At 41.0% G+C, this 26,504-nt stretch overlaps 2 protein-coding genes across 4 annotated transcripts; both read left to right on the top strand.

Annotated features, from left to right (window-relative positions):
* Positions 1–80: 80 nt before the first annotated feature.
* rbm27 (RNA binding motif protein 27) lies at positions 81–16,310 on the top strand. Of its 3 annotated transcripts, none has more exons than XM_067491566.1 (21): positions 81–354; positions 1,769–1,887; positions 2,283–2,410; positions 2,709–2,785; positions 3,601–3,806; positions 4,285–4,596; positions 5,198–5,425; positions 6,549–6,731; positions 7,410–7,556; positions 7,688–7,841; positions 8,516–8,669; positions 9,467–9,694; positions 9,795–9,926; positions 10,332–10,457; positions 10,609–10,683; positions 10,775–10,951; positions 11,107–11,211; positions 12,086–12,313; positions 12,404–12,487; positions 12,647–12,766; positions 13,667–16,310. In XM_067491566.1, exons 1-21 carry the CDS (start codon positions 296–298, stop codon positions 13,757–13,759), a joined length of 3,135 nt encoding a protein of 1,044 aa, XP_067347667.1. In that variant the 5' UTR covers positions 81–295; the 3' UTR covers positions 13,760–16,310. The 3 variants fall into 3 exon arrangements, with proteins under 3 accessions (XP_067347667.1, XP_067347666.1, XP_067347669.1); XM_067491565.1 differs by having other exon boundaries at positions 8,495–8,669; XM_067491568.1 differs by lacking the exon at positions 6,549–6,731 and having other exon boundaries at positions 8,495–8,669.
* A 3,888-nt stretch (positions 16,311–20,198) lies between these two features.
* pou4f3 (POU class 4 homeobox 3) lies at positions 20,199–22,486 on the top strand. The gene is made up of 2 exons (XM_067491569.1): positions 20,199–20,382; positions 20,739–22,486. Exons 1-2 carry the CDS (start codon positions 20,263–20,265, stop codon positions 21,684–21,686), a joined length of 1,068 nt encoding a protein of 355 aa, XP_067347670.1. The 5' UTR covers positions 20,199–20,262; the 3' UTR covers positions 21,687–22,486.
* Positions 22,487–26,504: the final 4,018 nt, after the last annotated feature.

Below are 26,504 nucleotides of genomic sequence, written 5' to 3'. Positions count from 1 at the left end.
CTCGCTTAAAGAGTAAATATTTTATTTAACCTTCACATCCCGCTAGACAACACAATAGTTGTGTTATTACACATTTAATAAATCGCGATTGCGTAACGACAGTGTAGGGTTATAAGTGCGTCGTCAGGCCTGCGTTACGACAATTCGATTTGTGTTGCCATGCCGTAAAACATTTCGTCCGACCTGCTAGTGAAGACTGATAGAAGGCCTTAAAGATTATAAATTTATAGATGATGAAAGTAGGGTTATCAAAACGCACTTTCATTTTATAGACCGTGTTATAGTCATTCTCACGATGATCATAGAGAATGTGGAAGCCTTGAAGTCGTGGCTGGCAAAACTCCTGGAGCCAATGTGAGTGTTGAATTGAAATGACATTTAGCTCTCATGCTACTGAGCTACTTTAGCTAGCCGACGCTAGCTTGTGGGTTAGCCTGGCATCAATGGGGGCTTGCTAGAATCTTTGGGCAAATTCTGACACGAGTTAGCTAACCACGGCTGCCACTAGCTGGCTTTGCATGGCAAAGATAGGTGGTTAGGCGTTTTGTAAACCAAAAACTAAAATTTGTGCATGGTGCAATATGCGCGTGTGTGTATTTGAATTGCACTGTAATTTTAGGATAAAGCTACGTTGGTTAGGAACGTGGTTGGCTCGCGGTAATGTAACTTTATCGTATCTCTGCGGCACCAAGCTGCCCTCTTACTTCTATGCTACTTACTTGTGATTTAAATAGCTAACTGTTAAATCTTGTTGTCTTATGTCTAAATTTACTTTACTGAGTTATAGTTGTTTGTGTGTGTGTGTGTGTGTGTGTGTGTGTGTGTGTGACAGAGAGAGTTGTATAATGTCGTTAATGAATAAAACTCTTTGCTCGTGGAGTAACCATAGTTACAAGTCATAACTCGTTATCATTCTTGTTACTATGTATCTTTCAAACGTAAAATTATTACATCATTCAGTTACCAGAGTTTCCAAAGGCTGCCTCAAATATAAAAGCACGGCATACTCATGAAAAAAAAAAACAACAATTCACTGTTCTTCAGACAATGTTGTGACGAGTCAATAGACAGCAAATATTGAAAATGTCACTTCTCATGTTGGATTAATGTCTTTCATGGTTTTCAACATATTGAAAATGTTGTAAATGAGCTAAAATTGTAGTTACTGTTTATTTAGGTGTTTATTGGTGGAACAAAATATTGTGAACTCTGCGTTTCTTTCTTATTTATGGCTGTTTTTAATATGTTTCCATGTTTGTCTTATTTGATTCTTCATAGTGCGTTAGCTGATATTTAGGGTTTTTTGTGTGTTACTGTATTGTCCTGCAACACTGCCACCTTGGCCAGGTGTTACTTGAAAAAGAGTTTGCTAACCATTGGAATTTACCCTGTTCGTTTAGGGTTAAAATGTAACAAAGCTCTTTGCCAGGCCTGTTTTTCAGTTTTTGGTTTGTCAGAATGTAGTGTTTATATTTCGTCTGTTATTAATCACGTGTACTATGGAGAATATGCACTTTAATCCCCTACAGGAGCTGGTGGTTATTTGGTTAGTCATATATTGACTTTTCAAGAATGCTTTCCTGCAGCTTTGTGTGTTTGTGCTGTTTACTTGCTGACTGACTTCTATCATGATCTGTTGGCAAGAATGTTGATGAGCAGGACATGTATTGGAAATCAGCTCTCTGCTTTTCTTTTGGTTTAAATGTTTAGTGCTTAATGTGTTCGTTCTGTTCATTATTATTTATCAGCCGTGTATTTTAAACTGCAGATGTGATGCTGACCCCTCTGCATTAGCCAACTATGTGGTGGCTCTTGTGAAGAAGGACAAACCAGAGAAGGAGCTGAAGGCCCTATGTGCTGATCAACTTGATGTCTTCCTACAAAAAGGTAGGAACTCTAAACAGTGCAACATGCACTTTTGTAATAAATCCCAACTGTTTCTGATTAAAAATGTTGTCCACAAAGTCTTTCTCCAGCAGAGGCTTTTGTCATTACTTTGTGTCCTCATACATCCTGATGACAGTAGAAGCTTAGCAGTTATGTCACAAAAGCACCGTGACATAATTACACCAGTAACGGAAATGGTTTTTCTATTAAGAATTTTATCCAGAACATTCAAAACACTTCAGACATGATCGAGGCGTAATAATTGTATTAAATCTAAAAGAAGAAATTAGATTTATAAATGGTGCAATGTCCAAAACGCATAGAAATGAAAGTTGTCTTTTAAAATATCGTCAAGACCGAAAACATTATTTGCTGTTTACTTATTATCATTGCAGAGACCATAGAATTTGTCGATAAGCTTTTTGAATGTCTGACAACCAAGAACTACCTGGGAAATCCTGCTGCCAAGGAAGCTCCTAAAGAGGAAGTCCAGCCAACTACAGTTAAATCCGATGTAGTGGAGGTAGGAAAACTTGAAGTGGCTGCATTTTGACCCTGCAAGCCTGTCAAATGTCAGTCTGTGAACATATGAACGTGTCTTCAACTCTTCCTAGATACATGGGTGGAGCCTAAGACAGAGATGAACATTTTCTTTCTTAAGGGGACATTCGATAAATATCTCAATGTGTATCTGATGTATTCTCTATTTTTTTTTTTACTTTTTTTTTTTTTTTTTTTTTGATCACATTATGTATGTAAATATTTTTCCCCCAAAATATAATAGAATAGGGTTTAAGTTGTAACTACTTGTTTCCCTCAAGGCTGAAACTCCGGAGGAGGAGAGAGAGAACAGGCGAAGAAGAAGTCCACTAAGAAACCGCTCTGACTTTGAGTCCAGGTAAGTTTGTGGCTTCAGGGCATAATAACCAAGCATGAGGCCTTTTCAAATAATATTCTGTCATTTGAGATATACCTTAGTCTCATGCTGAAATTTCTACTGCACTTATTTTCCTGTGATAATTATTTTTTTTTTTGCATGGTTTAGTCGTTTAGGGATGGGAAGATGTGGGTATATTTGCATGGTTAGATTCAAATCCTATGAGTCCTGCTCTTCGATAAGGCCCTGGTGTCCATTACACGCCAGTCTAAAATGGAGAGGACACTTATACTATACAGGAGTTCAAGCAGTCAAGTTTGATGTCTATTATATAATGTACGTTCTGATTCATTTTACTTAACCCCCGCTCGTTATTAATGAAACTCAAAACCTTTGTTCGATATTAAAGACTAACAGCCTTTTAAAGAATAAAAAGGAATTATGCCCCTTAAAATGCTGCAACAGCTTGAATTTAACACAGTTGGAGCAAGGAAGGTTTTATTAACAGCGAATTAACACAATGCATTGGAGCAGATCAGGAAGACCAGAGGCTGTTCACTAAAATGAAGAAAATTCTACTTATTAAAACGATGGCTTTCATTAGAATGCAAGGTTCTCCAGTAACAGCTTGTTAACAGGCCTATCTTGTACTCTCTTCTGTACACTTAAATAACACTACCTGAGAACTAATTTCACAGTGCATGAAATCAGATTTCGATGAAGATGATTCATGTGATCTTATCTGGTTTTCATTTAGACCCACATATTCCTTTAGCTGGTTTGGATTCAGTTCTGTTCCGTTTTGAAGTATTTTCTGTAACCCCTCAACCACACAGGGGCCGTGATGACAGGAGGAGAGATGAGCGCAAGCGCCGTGACTTTGATCGGCACGGAAAAAGCGGCAGTGACTCGCACCGCGAGCGGGAGCGTCATGAGCGGCGCAGGGGGAGCCCCCGCGGGAGGAGCTACAGCCGAAGCCGCAGCCGGAGCAGGAGTGGCAGCCGAGGAAAGAGCAGGGACAGGGAGCACAGAGGAGGGAGAGGTGAGAACGTTTTCGACCACACCCCCACAACCAATAACAACAGCACAGGGGACCAAACCCAGGAGTGTAGAGGAGTTCCTGTCAGCTGAACTTTGCATTAGTGATGCAGAAATGCAGCTGGAAACATTGTGCATGTGAGGTGCTCAATGCTGCTGAAAAGAGAGTGAATAGCACTCTGTATGTAGTCGTTTGTAGCATTTTCTGCCGTATTGGTTTGTCAGTGTTGCTGGGAGTCATTATCGTAAGGAACAATGTGGACAACTTTGCATTCATGTCAGTGGGGTTTCGATACCTTGCGGTGGAATTGGCCTCACTATGCACAAGGTTAATCTGCATCTCTGCATTGTGTTTTGCATTACTAGAGAAGTAGCTTTTTGTTTTAAATGTTGCAGGGTTGGTTCTGTTATGGTTCAGTATTTTATGATTTAACGTGTTGGTGTTTTGTTACAATTCCGTGTCTTTCTGTTGGTCTTTACAGACTTCAAGTCAAAATTTGAGGTGGAAAGACAGGACACAGATGGCTACAGCTCTACAGCCCAGCAGCAGCAGCACCAGCACCCATCGCCTCTGTTACCCCTTCCCACACCTCTGCACCCCTTTTCCTCCTCTTCTTCGTTGTCCACTGGAGTCTCAGGAGGTGGAGGTGTTCCCATAGCTACGCCAGCTCACCTGCCTGATGGCACTATAGACAGCTGGTCTGGCTACTATGGCACCCAGAGGCAAGATGGTGTCGGGAAGCCGTTCAACAACAAGAGTGCTTCACTCAAACAGCGTTGCAGGGATTACGATGGTAGGATCAGTCTAACCTTCCTTTCTCTGTCTAGAAGCTTTGTTGTTAAGAACAAATAACAGTTATAACCATTATATGTGAACTGAAGATTTTTATGTTGACCCCATTTACAGTTATATGATGTGGTCATTATGGTTGTGTAAATGCTAACATTAACTTCTCATGAGGGTTATTGATTGCCTTGTTTAGTGACTTGCTAATCACCAGTGCTTAGCACACCCTCTATGTCCCCAGTGAAAGGAAGGAAAGAAGATTTAAACTCACTTTACTCACTGTCCCTGAAGCACAGTGCTAAGCAGTGTGCTCAAACACAGTCACTAGGGACTCAGTTCCTTAATGAGACTGAGGTAAATACGTGCACTGTGATGTATTCCTTAGCTGCCTTTACCTTGGACGGTTGTTAATCTTGAATGTTATCGTCTCCTATTGCTCTTTCATTTGTTTTTATTTCCACAAATACCGTCATATTTTTGTCTCTAATTAAATGTGGGGCCAAAGGCCTTAGAGGAATTATGTTATGACTGTAATGATTCTCAAAATTAAAAAGCACTTGTAAGTATATTAGTAGAAAGTAGTAAGCTGTTTTTCCCCCCTCATACAGAAAAGGGGTTTTGTGTACGTGGCGACCTCTGTCCATTCGACCATGGCAACGATCCTCTCATCGTGGATGATGTCAATCTGCCGAATATGATTCCATTTCCACCACCACCTGTTATGCCCCCTGCTGGCCTGACCATGCCCCCAATCACTGAGCCACCCCCCTCACTCAGGATACCTACGATGCCACCCTATGGCCAGCCTCCGCCACCAGGCATCTTCCCCATGACTGGTACGTAGTATCCCAAAATGTATGTAGTGTCAACTTGGATGTGAGAAGTGATGGTTCCAATGGTTAGTGCAGTTGTGATTTCTTCACCTGCACCTACACCAACTAGTGCAAGGAAGGAATTTGTTCTCTTATCACTTTCTTAACCAGTGTTTATATTTGTAAGAAAGGAAAAAAAAACCTGTCAATTTTGGTGAATTTTAGACATTGAAAAAGCCTTGAACTGCACACCACTGCTTAGTTGTTATAGCACAATTTACAATTTGTTGACAAATACAAAATATTTAGTCCAGAAAAAAAAAAAATTGTGTTCAGAGATGGAAGTAAATAGCTCATTTATATAGTGTGTATATAATCTGTAAAAGTCATACTAGAAATCAAGCTTTACTTTATTCAAGCTTTATTTATCAGTGTAATGTGTAGCCTAGCGTTCCTAAAGTATTTACCCGATTTGCAGACCACACACTCAACTCTCATGTGTAGTAGTACAGCTTACTGTAGTGACTCTGCACATTTAAAACAAAAACCTTGATTTGGAGAAGTTCAGTTCAATGCACAAAACATAGCTTGTAGCCAAATGGTGGATTCTTATGAATCAGTTTTAGAGTTTTTGTTACATATTAACATATTACGACATTTTTTTTAAGGCTGGTTTGTGTCCGAGGCATTAATTTGTACTTGAAAAAGAATTTCCAATACTTTCTTCTTTCTTGTATGTTCTTTTGCATGTTTTTTCCTACCTCATACACTAGTAGTGCTAATAATTGTGGGAACTTTTTAGATGCCCTTGTGTTGTTAATGATGCACGAGTAAATACTTGAGTCCACTGTAAATGGAGTTTTGAGATTGTTATTCAAAATGCTACGGACTAACAAGTGCCTTTTATTTACGCATTGCTTTAATTAAACTGGTTGCAGTGATGCTGTGGAGTTTGTATAACGTGATAAGGCGATAAATACACACGAGACTTTATTATAAAAAGTTTTGCTTTAAACAGAGGTTTGTGTTTCCTGCCTCCTCCCTTGTTTAATAAATCTAAATGTTTAAAAAAGGTTTACCAGCCCAGACCAAACACACTTTGTCTGACCTGCGATGTAGCTGAGACATAAGCTTGTGTCTCCCCCAGGGCCCCCACTGATAGCTACCAGTGGAATTGATACCCCCAACCACCAATCTGCAATCACTTCTTCTCCTCCTATTGGACCTCCTGGTGTGGGCCTGCCGCCTACTCTTCCTCCTCCTACTCCTCCACCTCCTCCTTCTTCGTCCTCATCTGTGTCTCTTCGTCCCCAATATGTCCAGTCTGAATGTAAGCAGCAATGCTTTTCCTCTTCAGATTGGGACGTTGTGTTTTAGATTCGGCATTTGCTGTGGGAGTTCTTTTCACTTGGTGTCTTTTTTTTTTTTTCTTTTTATAATTTTATGTGCTTAGTTTGTTTTTTGGAAATTTTTAAGTTTTCCATTGTTTTTAAGTAATCACAGCAGTTGGGTCTTAAGCTCAGCTATATTGACTAAACCAGCAAAAGTTAAGTTTTGAGGTGCTTTGTGTTGTTGTTTTTCTGTAATTATGTTTGTGTGTCAAGTAGTGCATGTGGTTTGTGATGCTCATTTATTCAGGCTGCAGTGAGCACTTTTGACCACAGGGAAGCGCTATTTATTAACCTATGAGAATAGGGTACTGGCTGCAATTAACATTAGTTTGAGTGCTCTTTCTATAATTCTGCTCATGATTCCACTGGCTTACAGAAAAGCATGGAGTGTTTTAATTATTATTATTATTTTTGTTTTTCTTTAATTACAAACTAAAGTTCTTTAACTTGATATCTTAATAATTACCAACTAAGCCTCATTTTATTACAGTTTTCCTTTGGTTTACTTTAGCTGTGGTGCGGTGTATATAAATGCTCATCTTTTATTGTGTTTAATCTTATATTTCTCAGCTTTATTTCAGCGTTTTTTTGAATGTGTGTCTACTTTTACATTTTAGATAATTATGATCCAGAGGGTTACAACCCAGAGTCCCCAGGCTTGACTACGGCAGGTCGTAACTCGTACCGTCAGTTCATTCCCCGGGTGCAGACCCAGCGCTCCAACCTCATCGGCCTCACCTCCAATGAAGGACAAGGCTCTAGAGGTAGCAAGTATTGCCCTTCTTCTTCACATTTTTTTTTTACATTTTTGTCCACATTATTAACTATGGTATTAAGAAGAACCTAATTATTACTATTGTTTGTCTGTGATTGTGTCTGTGTGTTCATCTTCTAGCTGCCAACATCATCATCCAGACCGAGCCTGCCGTTGCAGTCAGCACACCTGGAAGTAATGTGTCCCGTTTTAACGCGGAGCAAGACAGTAGGAAGAGAACAATAGGTCCCAGTACAGCTGAGGGGCCAGTAGCTAAAAAACCCTGGATGGAAAAGTAAGAATTCAGAATCGCACACAAATGTTTTCATTTGAAAACAGAATTTCTATCATTTCAACAGTTTAATTTACTGACATGCAAGAGCTCTGTCGGTTGCCATGGCAATAAAGCCCCGCAAAATAGAAATTGTTAGTATCTCACACATCTGTAGTCACATACAGGAGTAGTTGTTTGTTTTATGCATATAGCATCTTTAACTCTTCTGACTATGTCATCTGCACCTTAGTGACCTGGAGACCTCAGGGTGATTATTGACACTTAATGTCCTTAGCGAACAGTTTTTATTTTTATTTTGTCATTGTGTTTGTAAATGAACAAGCAGCTACCTCGATCCATTTGCTGTTACTGCTGAGGGAGCCTTGTTTCAATCCAGTGTGACTCATAGGTCAGCAGCCTATCTTTTGTCTCCGTTGTGGAGGGACTGTGTACGCAAACATCACCATGACTAGGAGGCTCTATGCGTAATAGATCTTGAGTGTGAGCAAGTTTATGTGTTTTCAGTCAACAGTTAATGGCTTATTGGAGCATCACTGAGTAGTTAGACATTCGTACATCCAGTTTACAGTCTGGGTTGCATTTCACCATTGTCGTTTATTTTGCCCAAAATGTTGATTAGCTTGTCCTCTTTTCTATCATTTCTTGATACATAGTTTCCACCCCCCTCTTCTTAGGCCAAACTTTAACAACCAACATAAGAGCAATTTTCCCAAGAGGAATCACTATGTAAACACCAAACTGGAGGTTCGCAAGATCCCACGTGAGCTCAACAACATCACAAAGCTTAATGAGCACTTCTGCAAGTTTGGAACCATTGTCAATATACAGGTAAGATGCACCATTGTGCAGAGGGCTACAATTTTTCCTTCATTAACAAATAGTGATGGCCGAGACAAAACCTCATGCAGCATTGAAGCGTTTCATCAAATTGGGTCACTCAAGGCCAAAGCTTTGTGAGGCTTCATTTGCTGTACTGGACAAAAAGAATTAAACAGGTCAAGATATTACAGTAACATTCATGGCCATTGTAATATGGTTAGTGTATAGTTTTTGAACTGAATTAAATAAGTCTACTTCGCAAACTGCTTACTGAACCAGTTACGTGGTACGACCCGCTGGCAAGGCTTCAGACGTCATCCCTTACGTCATTGAAACAAGTTTCCATATGCACTTTGCAAAGTATTCTCTGGATTACCCAACAGACGCTCCAAAGCCTCGGCACGGTACGAAAGCGCAGAACAGTGAGGGGTCTTCAGTGTATCTCTCTCACAGTCACATTCTCCACATGCTCTATAGCCACACTCAACTGACTGACCTGAGAGTGACCTTCCTCTGTCCTGTAAACTGAGGAGGGTCCACATAGACCAAAATCCTTAAGGCAATATTGTGACTCAAGATGGCTAATGTAGTCTTTGAGCTGTCTACTTTATCTACTTTCCTTTTAAACGTAAAATAATGTTTTTGTGCACTTTGTAATGGCTTGTTTCCTACAAAATAGGCATTTGACATTTGTATAAAAGTCGATTAATTGTAAAGTAGTGTTTTTCTCCAGCCCTACTAGCAAGTTCATAAAATTAGTTCTGCAAACACACATACCTGATATTCAGTATCTCCTCTAAATCCAGGTCGTGTTTGGTGGAGACCCAGAGGCAGCGTTAATTCAGTACACGAAGAATGAGGAAGCCAGACGGGCCATATCCAGCATCCAGGCAGTTCTCAACAACCGCTTCATCCGTGTGCACTGGCACCGCGAGCCTGGCTCCAACAGCACTGGGTTTCAGGAGCAGAGCTCTGGGAGCCAGGCGGCTGGATCAGCACCAAGCCAGGGGCCACAGCACAGCAACATGCAAAAGGTTTCTATACGTATAAAACACTGTTTGAAACCCCGTCATCTTTTCATGCTGGTCTACATCTTTCTGTGTTTCTCATTTTCTCATTTTTTTGAATTTGCAGGGGATAAAGCAACACAATCCTGCCGCTTACGTGTTGAACAAGACTGTACCCAAGCATCGTTTACCAGCAACAGCTGGTACCACAGCTACAGCCAAGCCAGACAGCCTGAACCCAAACGCAGATGCTGTAACTGTACGTCGTAGTGTCCGTGTTTCTGTGTCACGTGTGATGCCAGATTCCCTGCTCAAATTTGTTTTAACATACTTTCCATACCACATGCTGACAATTGCAGGCCCATTGCCTTTATGTGAAAAGTAGATTTTCTCACTATGTAGTCGGAAGTCATTCTCCAACAAAATGGCTTTTGTCTTTTTAGCAGATCTAAAAGGCTGTGCTTAGGCACAGTGATGCACACTAGCTGAGGTTTATGGGATGTCTAGTGTAGTATTTGATGGTAAAGCAATTGATAAATAATTATACATTATTTATTATTAGTGTATCTTTTATTAGTATTTAATCCCACCTTTTGTGTATCTCTGCTTTTTCCTACAATGGCATTGTAATGATCACAATGTTCTGCAACTGTGTGTCAATTAGGTGGTGCCTACATTGACAAACACCCAGAAGGGCCCCTATAGTTCCACAGCCCTCAAATCATCGTCAAAGAGCCTTGGGAAAACGGGAAAAGCACTCGAAGCACAGGAAGCCCTCAAAAAGAAACAGGCATGCAGCTTAATTTTTTTTTTATATATCTATATCTATATCTCTATATCTATATAGATATAAATATATAATATATATATCTCAACAAGATTAGAAATTAGTTATTGTTTTCCACATTAAAACTTTTATTTTATTTTTTTATTTTTTTTAGGAAGCATTAAAACTCCAGCAGGACATGAGAAAGAAGAAACAAGAGATGTTGAAGACACAGATTGAGTGTCAGAAGGTTGGAACAGCTTTAACACCTCCTTACCATCCATGTCTCATCGGTCTGTCTTGATCTTTCCCCCTCTCACTGCTTGTCTGTCCTTTTCCAGGCCTTGATAAACCGCCTGGAGAAGAACCGAGGCATGAAACCAGAGGAGAGAGCCAACATTATGAAGACCGTGAAAGAGCTGGCAGACAAAATCTCCCAGCTCCAGAATGAAATGAACCCAGCCTCCCAGGTCTCCTGCAGCAAAACAAACCACAGCCAGCCTAAGACTAAGACAGATGTAAGTTCCAGCCAGCAACATGGGGGAATCATCTTGTTTAGCAGCAACAATCAGACCATAGATATGGAAAATGTGTAAACTGCATGTGGGTCTGTTGTGAAACAGCTTTTATTACCTGGTGAACAAAGTTATTTTCCATTCTATCATGTGATCAGGCCCAGAAGGAACTACTGGATGCAGAGCTGGACTTTCATAAGAAGATGAGCTCTGGAGAAGACACTACAGACCTCAAGAGAAAACTAGGACAGTTACAGGTTGAGGTAATAAACACACAGACACACACACACACAGCTTGAAAAACATGCATCACCTGCATGTATTTGAGTGTCATGTTATAATTGTGATAACAGGAAATGGTTTGTATCATTTTTTTCCCTTCCATAAAAACATTTGCTCTCCTTCAAGCTGTATCTTAGGCTCTCAGTCAGCTCAGACTTAGCCCTACATCTCCTCTCCCCTGTAAACATGCAGCACATTTAAAGACAGACTTTTTCTGCTGTGTCAGAAGATTAACCAAACAAGAACATAGCTTTTGTTAGGAACACCCTGCCTAGCATGTTACTCCCCTCTACCCCCAAGGGTCCTAAATTAGCTAGTTGTTAAAAATACATCCAGTCCTCTTGCACATTAAACTGCAGCCACTTAAGTAAGCCCAGAGGATCAGCCGCTAAGGAAGCAAAATCAGACACCGGTCCTACACTGATGGAGCCCCATCTCATGAAAGTTTGAGCTGGTGGTCCTTGTATAAATTCAACGGATGACAATTAGCGGTAGAAGTGAGGAAGGGACAAATGGAGTGGTGTTGAGTGGCAAGGAAGAGAGGTCACATATGTCACTTTAAAAATAAAGGACTGAGAACTAATGGTTAAGAGCAGAAGAGAGCAAATGTGTAAAATGGCCATTTTAGAGTGAAATCACACATCTTTACTGTATAAATTAATATTTCATTCTTTTGCTATGCATTTTTTCAGGCCTATGATAAAACATTTATGGCCTGTTTGTTTTCACATAAAGCAGTAAACAGTAGTAGCAGAATCAGGTTAACACATTTATTCTAGTCCATGTGTACTGAAACAAGTACAATCCAGACAGTTGCTTTATGAAAGTAAGCGTCTCTGATCTGTCCTGCTTTAGGCAACACGGTTGGGTCTGATCAGGCCTCAAGCGGGTCGAGGTCGGGGCCGAGGGAAGGTGCCACCCGAGCCCGGTTCAATGCATCCGGGTCGCGGCAGGGGCCGAAGTCGTGATATGATGGCTCGTGGTGGAGCCGTGAACCGTATGGTGGTCGACCACAGACCCAGAGCCCTGGCAATATTGGGGGTCACTCAGGAGGAGAAGGAAGAGCTTAGGCCGCACTTTGTGGTGAGTACTGTGCCACTCTTTGTATTTGAGGTGCTTATTATCCAGTCAGAGGAAAAGTCATACTGATCTTTCATCTTTTTGTAATCCTAGAAATTTGGAGAGATCGAGGATCTCCGTGACCAAGATGCCAACAGTGTTGTCATGACATTTAAAACACGAAGTGAAGCGGAGAATGTAAGTCACATCGGACAAAAACTTTTTTTCCTCCCTCTTATCCCCTTAAATTGCTATAACGTTAATATTAGTTTTTAAATTGGTAAAAGCTGGAAGTATAAAAATGGTCAATTCCCTTTTAATTTTTTGTTATTAATTTTTATTTATTTATTTTTTTAGGCAGCTAACCAGGGAGCTAAGTTCAAAGGTCGTGTGCTGCAGATTTCCTGGTACAAGCCCAAGACACCCTCTGTTACAACAGAGCCAGAAGAAGAAGAGCTTAAAGATGAGGAGAATACGGTAGGACACATCCCACATAAACCAAAGCACCAGGAAAAGAGGACCATGATCAGTGCAACTTTAAATTCTAAATGTGGAAACTTTTGGATGTTTTAGTCAAATTCACAGATTTTACTTTTTACTTCTCCTTCTTTCAAGTGCTTCTAAATTTTTCACTGCTGCTCCCAATGGAAAATCCGGGCACGCCTCTCAGTACTAAGAGCATCTTAGCCCTTTGAGTAAAGCTGCATTACTGTCAGGTGGAATCCTCATACTATATTTTTGTGTTTTGAGTTGCATTTTTTGAGGTTGTGGTCTTGTGCCTTGTGCTCAAGTTTTATAACCTCTGGATTTATCTTGCACATAGATGAGCAAATATGAGAGAATATTTCTACTAGCTGACGGTTCATTGTTATTGTGTTAGGTTTAGGGGTAAGTTTGCAGTTGGGTGAAAATTTGCATCCCCTTATTTTGAAATGGCAAAAAGACATAATATTTAATGCAAATTTAGTTAGTACAAAGTTCTTTCACCATCAGAAGTAAAATCTGATCCAGGAATTATAGTAAATTGATTAAACGACAAAAGTGCAGAATCTTGCATCCCCCTCCCCCGTCATAAAATAATTACAGATCAACTTTAATATTTGATGTAAAAACATTTGTACCATCTAAATGTGCATTAAAGATTACTCTTTTTAGCAGCTTGCACACCAGCCATGAGGGGATGCAAACTCTTTTACCCAGCTGTGCTTGATAATATTTCTGAGGGTGTTTGTCCGGTGGCTCTTGCTTGTGGACATAAACACAACAGCATCAGTCTTGAAAAAGCCTTTGAGTCAGTTTAAGTTCCCGTTAATAATTCTGTCGTCATAAAAACAAATGCTTAAATTAGATGTATTGTTTTGTTTTTCATTCAAACAGAAGGAAGGTAGCTCTTATTTGCCTGAAGAGGAGGAGGAGGAAGAGGACGACGATGAAGATGACGAAAACGAAAGCCGATCTTGGAGGCGATGAAGTGTGTCGCGATTCGTCGTCACCTCGCTCTCCAGCAAAATAAGTGTTTATTTTTCCCAACTTGCAGATAAATACAATGAACCGGAAGTCAATTTTTTTCCTTTCCAGTATTTTCAGACTAAGTAATTTTAAACTCTAATGGAATAAAAGAAAAAAAACCTTTACTTTATTGTACACCTAAGGAAGTTGGAAGGGTAAACAGTTTTTGTATCCCGTCAACTAAACAATAATTTAAAAGCTCTCACTTTTGTTGAGAAAGATGTTATAAGTTGTTCTTATAGATAGATAGAAAAACCTATGTAATTTTCAGTGTGCTTACCAGATGATTAATATCAGTAATGCACAACGTTTGTGTCGACTGTGAATAGGTATTTTTATACATACTGTATTTAAGCTGTTTTCTCACCAGTTTTTGAAAAGTCTCGTCCTCTATTCAGGGACAGTCATTCCATCACCAATAGATTACGTTCTCTGTTACGAGAGAGAGATTTATTTTTCCACTGCAGAAATGCACAGTGCCGTACCTATATCGGCACAGCATGGTATGGTTCTCCATTTCACTCTGCTAAGCCCAAAATGTTAAAAGGATCTGGATAGTGGCGCTATGAGCTGGAATAAATACGCGATAGGTTTCTGCATGTTTTACTCCTAAATAAACAGCCTCACCTGCCCAGCACCCGAAGGTGCTGACACTGTACCAGGACCACACATTAGAGCCAGTGCAGGTACAGAAGGATGTCCGTGCAATAGAAAAACCCAAACAATGTTTACAAATTCCATCTCCATGCACATCGGATACAGTCTTGTAGTAAATATTCACTTTTTTCTTTTTTAATGGTTTTCTGTTCACTCAATGTCCAGTGCCACTCTGTGTAAATACCAACACCAATGCTGGTGTTCTAGATTCCTTTTTTTTTTTTTTTTTAAACTGTGTAACATTTTTCACTTGTTTTACTCTGTATCCTGGTCATCCAAAAGGCAGATCAAGGATCAGATCACCCATTTCAGAAATGTGAGATCAAGAGACAGGTTTTTGAATGTAAAACTGAACTGTTGATTTTAAAATATATATATATAATTTCTTTGCCTTACACAATCAGCAGATGGCTGAATTTTTACTGGATTTGTGATTTACTTTGTAAATTTTGTAAATGCTAGGAAAAGAAAATTACTGTTGTACTCATTTCTTTTTGGTCATTTTTAAATGAATGACAAGTTTGTTTCAGGTAGAAAAGCTTAAGCAAGAGTGCATAGTGTCTCTGCTTAACTATAGGAGTCGAGGATTTGTGTTGAACCAGTCAAGCTATTATTTCACTAGATTTCTGTTAAACATTCAGAGCTCACGGTCATGCACATAATAACACATGAAGTTTTGCATGCATCTGAATATCATCAGCCCGAGCTCTAACCCCCATTCTACAAATGTGCACCTTTCACAACAAAAAAAAAACAAACAAAAAAAAATTCTATTTTGTGTTTTGCCTGCTTTGTATATGCTGAATTCAAGAATCCTCAGGGTGGGAGGAATGGAACTTATTAAAAGTTTAAATGAGGAAAAGTGCTTAATGAAATGTTTTATTATTTTTATATATTTTTTTTTTTGGTGGTTAGATTTGTTTCTTCCTTTTTATTTAACTATCTTTACATGCAGCCTGATGAAGTGTTGTTTTCACGTATGCGTCTCCTAGTTTAAACTAGACGGATCATATCCTGTAGCACTAACTGGTCGGACTGAAGCACCAAAACAGGAGGCGTAGTGGTTGGTAGAACTGTAGCAGGGTTGCTCATTTACACGGCCACGCGAACAGAAATCTCCGCGTCTTCACGCGCAGATTTCTGCCTGCGTGTGAAGACACAAGTTCCTCCCACCTATAATGTCAGTAGCGCTCTTGTTTGGATTGCATATCTTGCTGACTGATAACTTCAGCATCCTGCCAGTGACCTTGTGTCCCCATCAAAACCTCTGAGGTCATGTCTTTGTGTGCACCGTCACTGTGTCACCTTAGTTTCGGGTGTGATGGAAAGCTAAAGGTTTTCACTTTGTACTTATTACTTTTGTATGATTTACTGTCGTGATATTTTTTTGTACGAGGTCACTGGCAGGTTTCGTGTGTGTGTGTGTGTGTTTGAGGATTCATAGACGGCCTCTTTCCCACTTTTTGTACGATCTGTATGCTATCACAATAGTGTAAAAAATGTAAAATGTTTATTGGATAATAGTTTTGGATTTGTTACTGTTTATATTTGCAGGATGTGGATGTATTTTCTTCATGTATTTTGTTTGTAAAAAAAAAAAATGGATTTCTAATTTACTAGCATGTTTGCTTTTGCCAATAAAGACAGGAGTGGGGTGCTTGTAAGACAATTGAAGAAGGAAAAAAAATACAATTCAAATTGAATCTTGGAGGGGAAAAAAGATTTTGAGTTGAAGAATGAAAATTGACTAGACAAAAAAACAAAAAAAAAACAAACAAAAAAAAAAGTCAACATTGAAAAGTGGGGAGGGGGGAGAGAAAACAAGCAAAAGCATTCCAGAAAATATTACCTTGAACTTGTGTGTGATCTCCTTTTTATTGTTCATGTTTCATACAAATGTCAGTATCAGCACACTGCCATTTAGAATTGAGCAGAATTGCCTTCATTTCACATGCGCTACTTAAAAGTTTGCACACTGTACATTTGTGATCTGCTGACCGTTTGTCTATTGTGAAAGAAAATTGAACCACGTCAGCATAACATCCACTCAGTCCCAATAAAAAGTTATATTGCTGTTTATTCCAAGTAATGGAATAATGACGGTGTGATTTAGACCTACCTGAGGAAGTCGTGTCTCTCCAAACAAACGAAGAGAACATGCCTCAAGTTTGCCAAAGATCATCTCGATGCTCCACAACACTACTTAGAAAATGTCCTGAGGACAGATGAAAGAAAAAATGCTTTTAAAATGAGAACCACATACCAACAGTAAAGTGCTTTAGAGGGACCGTCGTGATTTGGGGGCTGCTTTGCCGTCTCTGGACCTGGACCGCACCACTGTGGAGGAATGAATTTCCATGTTAAATGTTAATAAATACATCCAACAGGATAATGTCAGGTTGGCTGTCTGCAAGCTGAAGCCCAGAAGAAGCTGGGTGATGCAGCAAGGCAGTGATCTAAGTAAATCTACGACAGAAACCCAAGAAACGATGACCCCATTCACACCAAGAGTTTTAGAAATTATGCTGAGCTGAAGCAGAAAGAACGGTCTAAAATTCCTCCCGAATGTTGTGCAGGTCTAATCCACAGCCACAAGAAACCGTTGAGCTTGACGTTACTGCTGCCAAAGTTGCTAAAGGTAGATACGGTCAACTAGAAGTGAGTCTGTCGAACCAAGGCCTGTACGTTCATTAGAATTAAGTGTCAAGGTTTAAATACTAATCTAGTAAATAAAGAAATAGCTGAAACGCATCCACAATGAATCGCTACTGTAGCAAAAGGAGTAGAAAACCCCCCTGTGACAAATAATGTGGGGTGAACACGTGACCTAGTTAATCACTTTCCTGGCAGTGACAACACACGTCTAACAATTAAGGAGACGAGGTGTCATGGTATAGCAAATCATGTCCCCTGTCTCATTTCAGATCTTCATAAGTGATAGGACACCTTGCAGTGGATTAGTGGATGGCACCGCTGGGCTCAGACCCGGAAGCAGTGGCAGACTCGGACTGGTGGAAAGACTAAAGGTCACCTGACAGCAGAGAACAACGATGCATAATCTGCCTCTACTTACATCGCATTTACTGCTGGGGGGACGTTTGATGGCACTTTTTTGGGGGGGTTTGACGTTACTGACGCTGATGTCACTGATGTTTGATGTTGCCGTTCACGTGTTCTGTTCGAAAGCTCGATTCCAAGGGAAGGAGTTCAAAAAAAAAGATGCACAACGTCCGCAAAAACATGCAAAGCGACTCCAAATGAAGAACCCGACATCGAATCCCCGTAACAACCAAACCTTTTCTGTCTCTGCCCAGGGGCCCAATTACTCACAATCCATCTATGACTTACACGCACCAGATAAAAAGCTTTGGTTTATCCCATCACCGTTAATGGTGACTATTTAAGTTCAGAAATATGGTTCTTCATTTAAATATTCATACAGCAGCAAAAAGGATTGAAATAATTGGATATAATATTTGTATCCAGAAACAGGCCAATCATTCATGAAAACGAGGTTTAGATGTAACTGCTGATTAAACTCTCGGCTCTTTTATTTCCGATTCCTGTCATAACAAAGATGGCTCTCGGGCAAATGTGTTGGGCCAAAGCTAACTGGATCCCACCTTATAAAGGAGGGTAAAGCAGTGATTACATTACAGGTGCTCGCTCTGACATCCATGCCCTCCAAACAAATCCCACCACACCACAGCAAAGACCGTGAACCCTGATGCTTAGTTTAATTACACCAGCCAGCAAACTACCACATATTAAAATTTCACTAAATATTGCATGTGCGTTTCTTACTTTAGCAAGTGAAGTGAAAGCACTTAGAGTCTGTTTGGTTTTAATTCAATAACTTCGGTCCCTCTCCAGGGGATGGGGAAACCAAACTGGGGACTGAATGGGGAACAGTTCTGGGCAGATCCTGTGGCGGCCTAGCGAACGGGATGTAAAGAACAAGCACTCGTAGAATGGGGCTCTATGGAAGCCACTTCGTGACAAATGCTGTAACATGGTTACATTTTGACTGATACTTTTACAGATGGGGGAATAAAACCTAAATCTGTTCCCAAATAAATCAAACCCTACAAATCTGAATATTTTCAGTACGGTATCAGACATAGGCTGCTAATGGCTGCTTTAAGTGCTTTAGTGAAACCTTTGGTGGCAAATGCTGTGTCATAAAGTCAGAGATGCATCTGTGAGCAGGCCAGCTGTTACAAATATGACATATTTCATAAAACGTGTCAGATGTAATCAACGCAACACGAAAGCACAAAGATGACAGATTGTAAACAATGGTCTTTGAATTATGAATGATGCCAGTAATTATGTAAAAAGGGGAAGGATAGAAAAGTGACTCCACACTTCATTCAGACTAATATCATGTTTATGATGTTTGAAGGTGCGACTTCACCAAATTTAAAACTTGCTTTTCTATGGCTTTAGTTTACGGTATAAATGTACATCGATGCTTTTAAATTTCCCTTTGACTACGCTATAGCAAAGTATTTCTCTGCTTCTGGTGGAAAAACTCCTCCAGAGGTCATCACTTGGAGGATGTTTTGCATCACTGGGAGTTCTGATAATGTCATCTGGAGGAGCTCGGGAAAAGGAGGTTGACCGTCATTACAAAGCTCATAGTGAGAGCAACGACATGGCCTGATATGAAATTGGGGTTCCTTTCATGTGACGTCATCTGGAGAGAGATATTTGAATACAGGGAAGTCAAAGGGAACCAAAAGAACCAAAAGAAGCAGGTTCAAAATTGGTGAAGGCGTCCTTTACTATCCCAGGGTTATATGTCACTTTTAAACACCTCCTGTGGAAAATCAAAAAGTTCAGTGTGTGAACAAAGCTGTCAATGAAACTTTAAAAATACACTCTTAATGTATTTTCATTGGTTCACGTTAGGTTATGGCTCAGTCTGCATTCCTCTCTCCGCTAGTCCCATGCAAGTACCTGACAACGTGCAGCTCTTCAGGTTTGGCTCCCTCACCTGCAACAGGTTTGCACGGTGAGAAAAGTGGCTGTTTTAATCTGTGTAATGAATAAGAACACGCCAACGTGGTAATGGATGCCTGCCACTACTCTGCTCAATTATTTAGAGTCTGGGGAACCAGAGAGGCGGCCAGTCGGATCGGATAGACCCGCTGTGACAGTCCGACTCTACCCCCGCCTGGCTCCTCTTTCGGCCCCTTCACCCCCGGCCTCATGTGTCTCAACCAAAGCGCCACATGAGAAGCCCCGATGATGGTGCGTTTGCATGCGAGGCAACCAGGCCAGTGCCTTCTGGTCAGCTGGTCGGCAGCCTAACAGGCCTAACTTCAGTTTCGGCGCCACGGGGAGCGCAGGACGCACGAGCAGCACCAACTGCGCTGTCCGTGGTGCTGAAACTAGGAACTGGAGCATCCTGATCCCAGGTCTGTCATTGTGTGTACGCTGTCGAACACACGTGCAAAAAACAAAACAAACCTAAAAAAAAAAAACTAGTGGCTGCACAAATACTTTGGAGCACGTCGAAATCATAAAATCATAAGAATGTTTCATTGCAATTTAATTGCGTTTATTTGACGCTTACGCGCATTTTGCAACTTGTAAGTTGAGCTGAGGAGCAGGTGGGAGGGAAGGAGGAGGAGGGAGGCTGAAAGAGGAGGAGGGAGAGGGAGAGAGGGATGCCGGGAGGCGCGCTGCCGATGCTACCAGCTCAGTCTGGTGACGGAGAGCAGAGGAGCACCGTTAGCTGTCCGCTCCCAGGCTTTCATGTCAGGGGCCACACTGCTTGCGAGGTGCTTGCAGGGAGGAGGATGATGACCATGAACGGCAAGCAGCATTTCTCCATGCACCCGGCTCTGCACGAGCCCAAGTATCCCGGCCTGCACTCAGGCTCGGAGGGCATGCGCAGAGTCTGTCTGCCCGCCCCGCAGGTACGTTCAGGTCGGGCGAGAATGGCGGTGGAGTATAGTGGGTGAGAGGAGGGGAAAATATCACTCTGGAAATGTCTGTAAAGTTGATTTGACAGGACTTTGTTCTATCCTCTGTCTCTCTCCTCTGTCTGCCACCCCCACCCCTCACTTCCCCTCCCCCCTCCTCCCACTCCCTCTCATCCACATGTCTATTCAAGCAATGCTCTTGCTTTCATATTAATTTTTATGACCTGCGCTTTGAGGAGGGTTCTCTCCTCTCCTCGGCGCTGCTTGCCTTTGGAAAATGTTTTTTTAGATCCTGAGAGCTGCCTGACACAATTCCCCACTGACTCCAGTATGCGCACTCTTGCTTGCAGCTGCAGGGCAATATATTCGGAGGCTTTGATGAGAGCCTGTTGGCGCGGGCAGAGGCTCTGGCGGCTGCTGACAGCATTGTCTCTCACGGCAAGAGTCACCCGTTCAAACCAGACGTGACTTACCATACCATGAGCAGTGTCCCCTGCACCTCAGCCTCCTCTTCGTCCTCCACCACCGTGCCCATCTCCCACGTCCCCTCCACCATCGCCTCCCACCAACACCACCACCACCACCACCACCACCTCGGACAGACCCTGGAGGCCGGAGATCTCCTGGATCACCTCTCCACCAGCCTGGCAGTTACCGGGATGGGTGCTCCGGAGCCTCCAGGGATGAACACGCCGGGGCACCACCACCAGCACCCTCACCACCACCTGCAGACCATGGGGCAGCTGCACCAGGCGATGGCCACCATGGCCCACCCCCACTCCCTGTCGGTGCACGGCGGCATGGCGTGCGTCAGCGACGTGGAGTCGGATCCAAGGGAGCTGGAAGCCTTCGCGGAGCGGTTCAAGCAGAGGCGGATCAAACTCGGGGTGACCCAGGCGGACGTCGGGTCAGCGCTGGCCAACCTCAAGATCCCCGGAGTGGGCTCACTGAGCCAGAGCACCATCTGCAGGTTCGAGTCTCTCACATTGTCCCACAACAACATGATAGCGCTCAAGCCGGTTCTCCAGGCCTGGCTGGAGGAAGCCGAGGCTGCGTACCGGGAGAAAAGCAGCAAGCCGGACCTTTTCAACGGGAATGAGAGGAAAAGAAAGCGCACCTCCATCGCCGCGCCGGAGAAGCGCTCCTTGGAGGCTTACTTTGCCATCCAGCCCCGGCCCTCGTCCGAAAAAATTGCGGCAATCGCCGAAAAACTGGACCTGAAAAAGAACGTGGTTCGAGTGTGGTTCTGCAACCAGCGGCAAAAACAGAAACGAATGAAATACTCGGCGGTGCACTGAGTTTCACACATCATGAATAAAATAGCCTACTACATTTTTGATCGAGTGATTAATAATAACCCAACTAACAGGGATTTATCAACAGCTCTTCACGTCTCGTCTCGGATTATCTCCCAAAAAAAAAAAAAAAGACTTCTTCTTCTCGAGTTTCTCATTTGGTGTCACTCACATTTTTTTTTTCCGACACATGACTCATAAAAGATTGTGTTATCGGTCTGTGAGATGAGTGATTTAATGTTGTGGTTCATGTATGTTGCACACACTGTGAATTTATTTTGTAAATTTCACCCTGACAGTTTGTCACATTCAGGGGCATTAATTCACCTTTTTGTTTTTTGTTTTTTTGTTTTTTTTAAAGCCTACAACATCTTTAAAGGCGATGTCTACGGGTTGTTTCATTAACAGTGGTGTTAAACTGAAGACACATGAAGAAAGATGTGATTTTGTGAGAAGACTGTACACATGTGGAAGTACACTGTAGTATCACTTATTTTTTTACTTTAGAGGAATGTAAGTCCAACAGTGAGGGATTTAAAAAAAAAAAAAACTCATCCACCTCTAAAGTCACGATTTTTAAAAACGATTCGCTGAACTGTGGTAGTAATTGACACAGAACGACGCACTGAACCTGTTTATGTTGAATTATTTAGAAACGGAACTGACACCGTCATAAATGAGGCACGCTGCTATATTTAATATTTTGATGTGAAGGTGTTATGGAGCATTACAGATGAACTTTTTATTATATAGTCCAGGTATATGGGCTAAAATATACATCACCTATTTAAATATTTATTTTTCCTCACTTTTGATTTCACTTGAAATAAAAAAATGTGTGAAGTTTAATAAATAAAATAAATTATTGGTTATTTTCTAAAAAAAAAAAAAAAATCTCTGATGCAGCGACTTTGTTATATTTTGTGCTTTTATGTTTTATTTGAATCTGGAGCTCACGGCATAAAAGGTGATAAAATCTTTGTAACTCGACCGACTGTTTTATTTATGAATGCTCGTAAACCTCTGCTGGGATTAAATATGCATTGTTGTATGTGATATAAGCAGCGAAGAAAAGGAAAAGGCCTCCGCTTTTTTTTTACAGCCATTTTCACACCATGGAGCGCACACAGCGAGTCCTCTCCTGCTTGTAATGGCCCCTTCCCTCCCTAATTAGTGCAGCTTTAATTATAGATACCTTCCTGTCACCGGGTTTTTGTCGGGCATGAGGTTTGAAATTATTAAGTAATGACGATGCAATATTAATTATATATTGGTATAAAACGAAGTAATGTGGAGCTGGGTGGCAGAAGCTGTCGATGACTCAGGGGAAAGACCAACTGGATACACAACAGGTTGACAGAGGGAAAAGGGACATTAAAGTATGAATTAGAATTTTCTTGTTTGGTTGAGTAAGTATTATTATTATTATTATTATTATTATTATTATTATTAGCTTGCTTTTTAATATTTTATTTATATTTAATTTAGCGCAAAGAGTCACGGCTTTCACTGATCTCTTTAATACGGTATTATTATTATTATTATTGTTGTTGTTGTTATTGTTGTTGTTACTTAAAAACTCTGAGAGGTTTGATTGGAATTAGTTGTTTTTCGTGCGTCTTTTAGTAATTCGACTTTATGTTTACAACAAGATATTTTTCTTTAATTCGTGATTATTCTCTGCTCGTGGCTCACAGCAACGACACTTTCCTCGGAAATATCCACTAAACATTGTTAAAAATGCAATAATAAATCAATTACACGTAAATGATAATAATAAATAAATAAAACGCATCCACCAGAATCATCAACGTGGCCTAAGGTTGTGTGATTTTCCCGGTGAGACTATGTGCGGCTCGTCTCAGCCGGAGGATCAGTTTCTTTGCAAATGCACGGAAACGTTTGTGGCACATATTAATATTCTCTTTGATGCTGAGAGGTGATTATCCACAGTCTATAATTAATGCCGTTAAATATGAGTTTTGTGTGGGGAAGGCGAGTTCAAATCTCAATAATCCCACCACGACAATGTTACATGTCGCCGTTTGCTTCCAACTGTCACAGTAATGTGGACAATTATTTATCTTTTTTTTTTTTTTTCAGCTGAAGTTTGGTCGTTAAAAAAACTGTATCTTGGTGGTGAATGAGGTAAACGTGGGTTCGAGAGGAGCTTCAGTGTGAATAATTGATCTTTGCAATACCAGTATTGATATCATAACGGGCTGGATCTGTGGTAAGTTGAGCTGAATCAGGCTGGTGAGCGTCAGCACCATGTGGCCACTGAGGGCACCTCAATTATTCAGCAGCAGTTGAAAGGTGTATTTCATTTTCTTATGCAATAATGAAGCTGTGCACGAGCCCAACGGTGCTTTACCTGTAAAATCATATGTGAGTCAAACCCTAAAACACCTACGAATAAATCCTAATGAAAGTGTTTGAGACGATGGGAATTTACACTAGTTAAAACAGGAACAGAGGAAAACAGGTGTTTGCTCAGGATGTTTTCATGCAGCGAAGACCATTTTTGACAGAATGAGGATGAAAGCTCGGTTTTAATTGCGGAAGAATGCGTGCACATGCACATACATGCTCTCTCTCTCAACCACACACACACACACACACACACACGGACACACGGGATGGCTGTCATCCATGGGAGCAGAGTGAGGGAATGTGAGGGGAGGGGTTTGGAGCCAAGACACCCCAAACTCAATAATTCATCTGATGCCAGTAGCAACAACTGAGAATGTGACCAGAGCGAAGGAAGGCAGCTTCCTCTGCCTCTCTATTAGTCACCTTCTATTATCATCACCCAGCTCAGGACCACCCTACACACACACAGACACACACACACGCACACACACGCTGGAATCGTGTTACTCTCTGGAAACTTGAAGCTGGCTGGTTGCCTTTGTCAAAGTGTATCCAGAGATGCCGTCCACCTGCAGAGTGTGTTCCCTTCACTAGTGTGTGATCTACAGTTCATTCTTTACTGTACAGGCCAAACGTGCTAACAATAAAGCTTGGAAACCTACACAACTACCTGGTCCTGTTTTTTTTTTTTTTTTTTTTAGACCTTTATGTGCGTTTGATATTTGTCGATCTCCTGTTAGTCAATTATTAGTCAATCTCTTTTGTTTTAAAAGTATATTTAACATGTTTGTAAGACTTTTACATAAGTATTTGAATATGACTTATAACAGGCAAAAGTGGACAATTAGCAAAGAGGTGTCGCATATTAGTGACCATTAGTTAATAAATCTACAGTCCGAAAAGAATCACGAACATTTTAGAAAAAATTAATCATCAATTAATTTTTGACTTACTGAAGGATGTTTGTGACGTCACTGTAAAAATCTTGGGGACTGTGAGGGGCATCATTCTGGTGTGTTGAGACTTGGGAGGGGCCTTGTAGAGGCTAAATGATGGCTGTGTACATGTACATGAATGGTATTAAATTATTTCTTTTCAATCACATCTTTATTCAAAATGTTCAGGGAATATAAAATGAGAGAAATTCACATAATATCCATCCACGCAATGCCTATTAATAACTAAGGTTTTGTTGGCAGTTTTTCCTTTAAACATAATTCGCATTAAAATCCAGTCTGCGAGTTGTCAACACTTCCTGAGCTCCATCAGGAGGTGCTGTTCATCTCCTCTGCCCCTAATGAGCCACCAGACATCTCTTATGTTCTCTCACATAATTCATTTGTTAATATTGTCATTACCCACTTTCCCCATGACTCAGTTATATTTTTTTATAATTAATTAATCCCCCTTTTCTTTCTAATGAATCCAATATATTTTTCTTGGCCATGTATTCCAATGAATTTGTAATTGTTCATACACTAAAAAACAAAAACAAAAAACAACTAAATGAATGTATTAAACTTTGTCTTCCATTTCTCAAAATGGCCCACTGCTTCTTGCTGAAGCTAGTCCTGTCAACTACATCATCAGGAGGAAATTTTAAGAAAGTTAAGGCACATTTGAGCACATGGAAGACAGAGGGAAGTTTAACACAATTCTTAAACATGAGAACTGTAGCAAGACAGTTGAAAAGCGGCTCTTTAATTCCGTAGCAAAATACGTGAAAAAAAACCAAAACATGACCACTGTTTCAGTTACCGTGCTTGAAAATACAATTATATTTATATTGCCAACGTTATTTTATATTTATATTCCATGTTAAATTGTACAATGTCAGTGCCCTGTAACTAGTTGAACAAGTGTGTGAGCTATGCAGAGAGAGAATCAAACATCTGTGATGGATAAACATTTAGAGTCTCACTCTAAACCGTGTGTGAGGTCAAGTTATCGGCTAACTAACCCAACATGCATTATGCAGAAACTATTGAGATGTGTGTACACACACGCGCGCGCGCACACACACACACACACACACACACACACACACACACACACACACACAGCAAAAGATGTGTCCCTGCCTTAGCCAGGATGAGGGATGATAATGTTAACTCTGTGGTTTCTATATGAAGCAAGCACTGATCAGCCAGAACATTGTGCTGGTGGGGGGGGGGGGGGGGGGGCTTTCTGACAGGGCAGCAGCTGTGCACAGCAAGGTCCAATGCAGTGTGCGTTCTGACAAATGTCATTAACCAAAAACATGTTCTCAAGCTGACCCCTTGTCCACCACAACACCACCGGTGCTTCTGATGGTTCTAATGGTTTTCATGTGGTTGATTAGTGGCCATTAAAAGCACTGTAGCATTTGACTCGTTCGTTGTCTCCACAAACGTCGGGCATTATGTGTGTTTACTTGTGTTTTTCCAAAAATACAGCATAATACCCTGT

Source organism: Channa argus, chromosome 22, assembly GCF_033026475.1.
Source record: "Channa argus isolate prfri chromosome 22, Channa argus male v1.0, whole genome shotgun sequence".
In the NCBI taxonomy this organism is placed as follows: Eukaryota; Metazoa; Chordata; class Actinopteri; order Anabantiformes; family Channidae; genus Channa; species Channa argus.
Note: the sequence above shows the minus strand (reverse complement) of the source record. Positions and strands in the feature narration are given on the sequence as shown.

Excerpts from the sequence above, each read along its gene's own strand:
- rbm27 (XM_067491565.1), top strand. The coding sequence starts at position 296 with ATGATCATAGAGAATGTGGAAGCCTTGAAGTCGTGGCTGGCAAAACTC. Across the intron at positions 1,888-2,282 it reads TGATGTCTTCCTACAAAAAG|AGACCATAGAATTTGTCGAT; the intron begins GTAGGAACTCTA and ends TTATCATTGCAG. Across the intron at positions 11,212-12,085 it reads TAGGACAGTTACAGGTTGAG|GCAACACGGTTGGGTCTGAT; the intron begins GTAATAAACACA and ends GTCCTGCTTTAG.
- pou4f3 (XM_067491569.1), top strand. The coding sequence starts at position 20,263 with ATGATGACCATGAACGGCAAGCAGCATTTCTCCATGCACCCGGCTCTG. Across the intron at positions 20,383-20,738 it reads TCTGTCTGCCCGCCCCGCAG|CTGCAGGGCAATATATTCGG; the intron begins GTACGTTCAGGT and ends TCTTGCTTGCAG.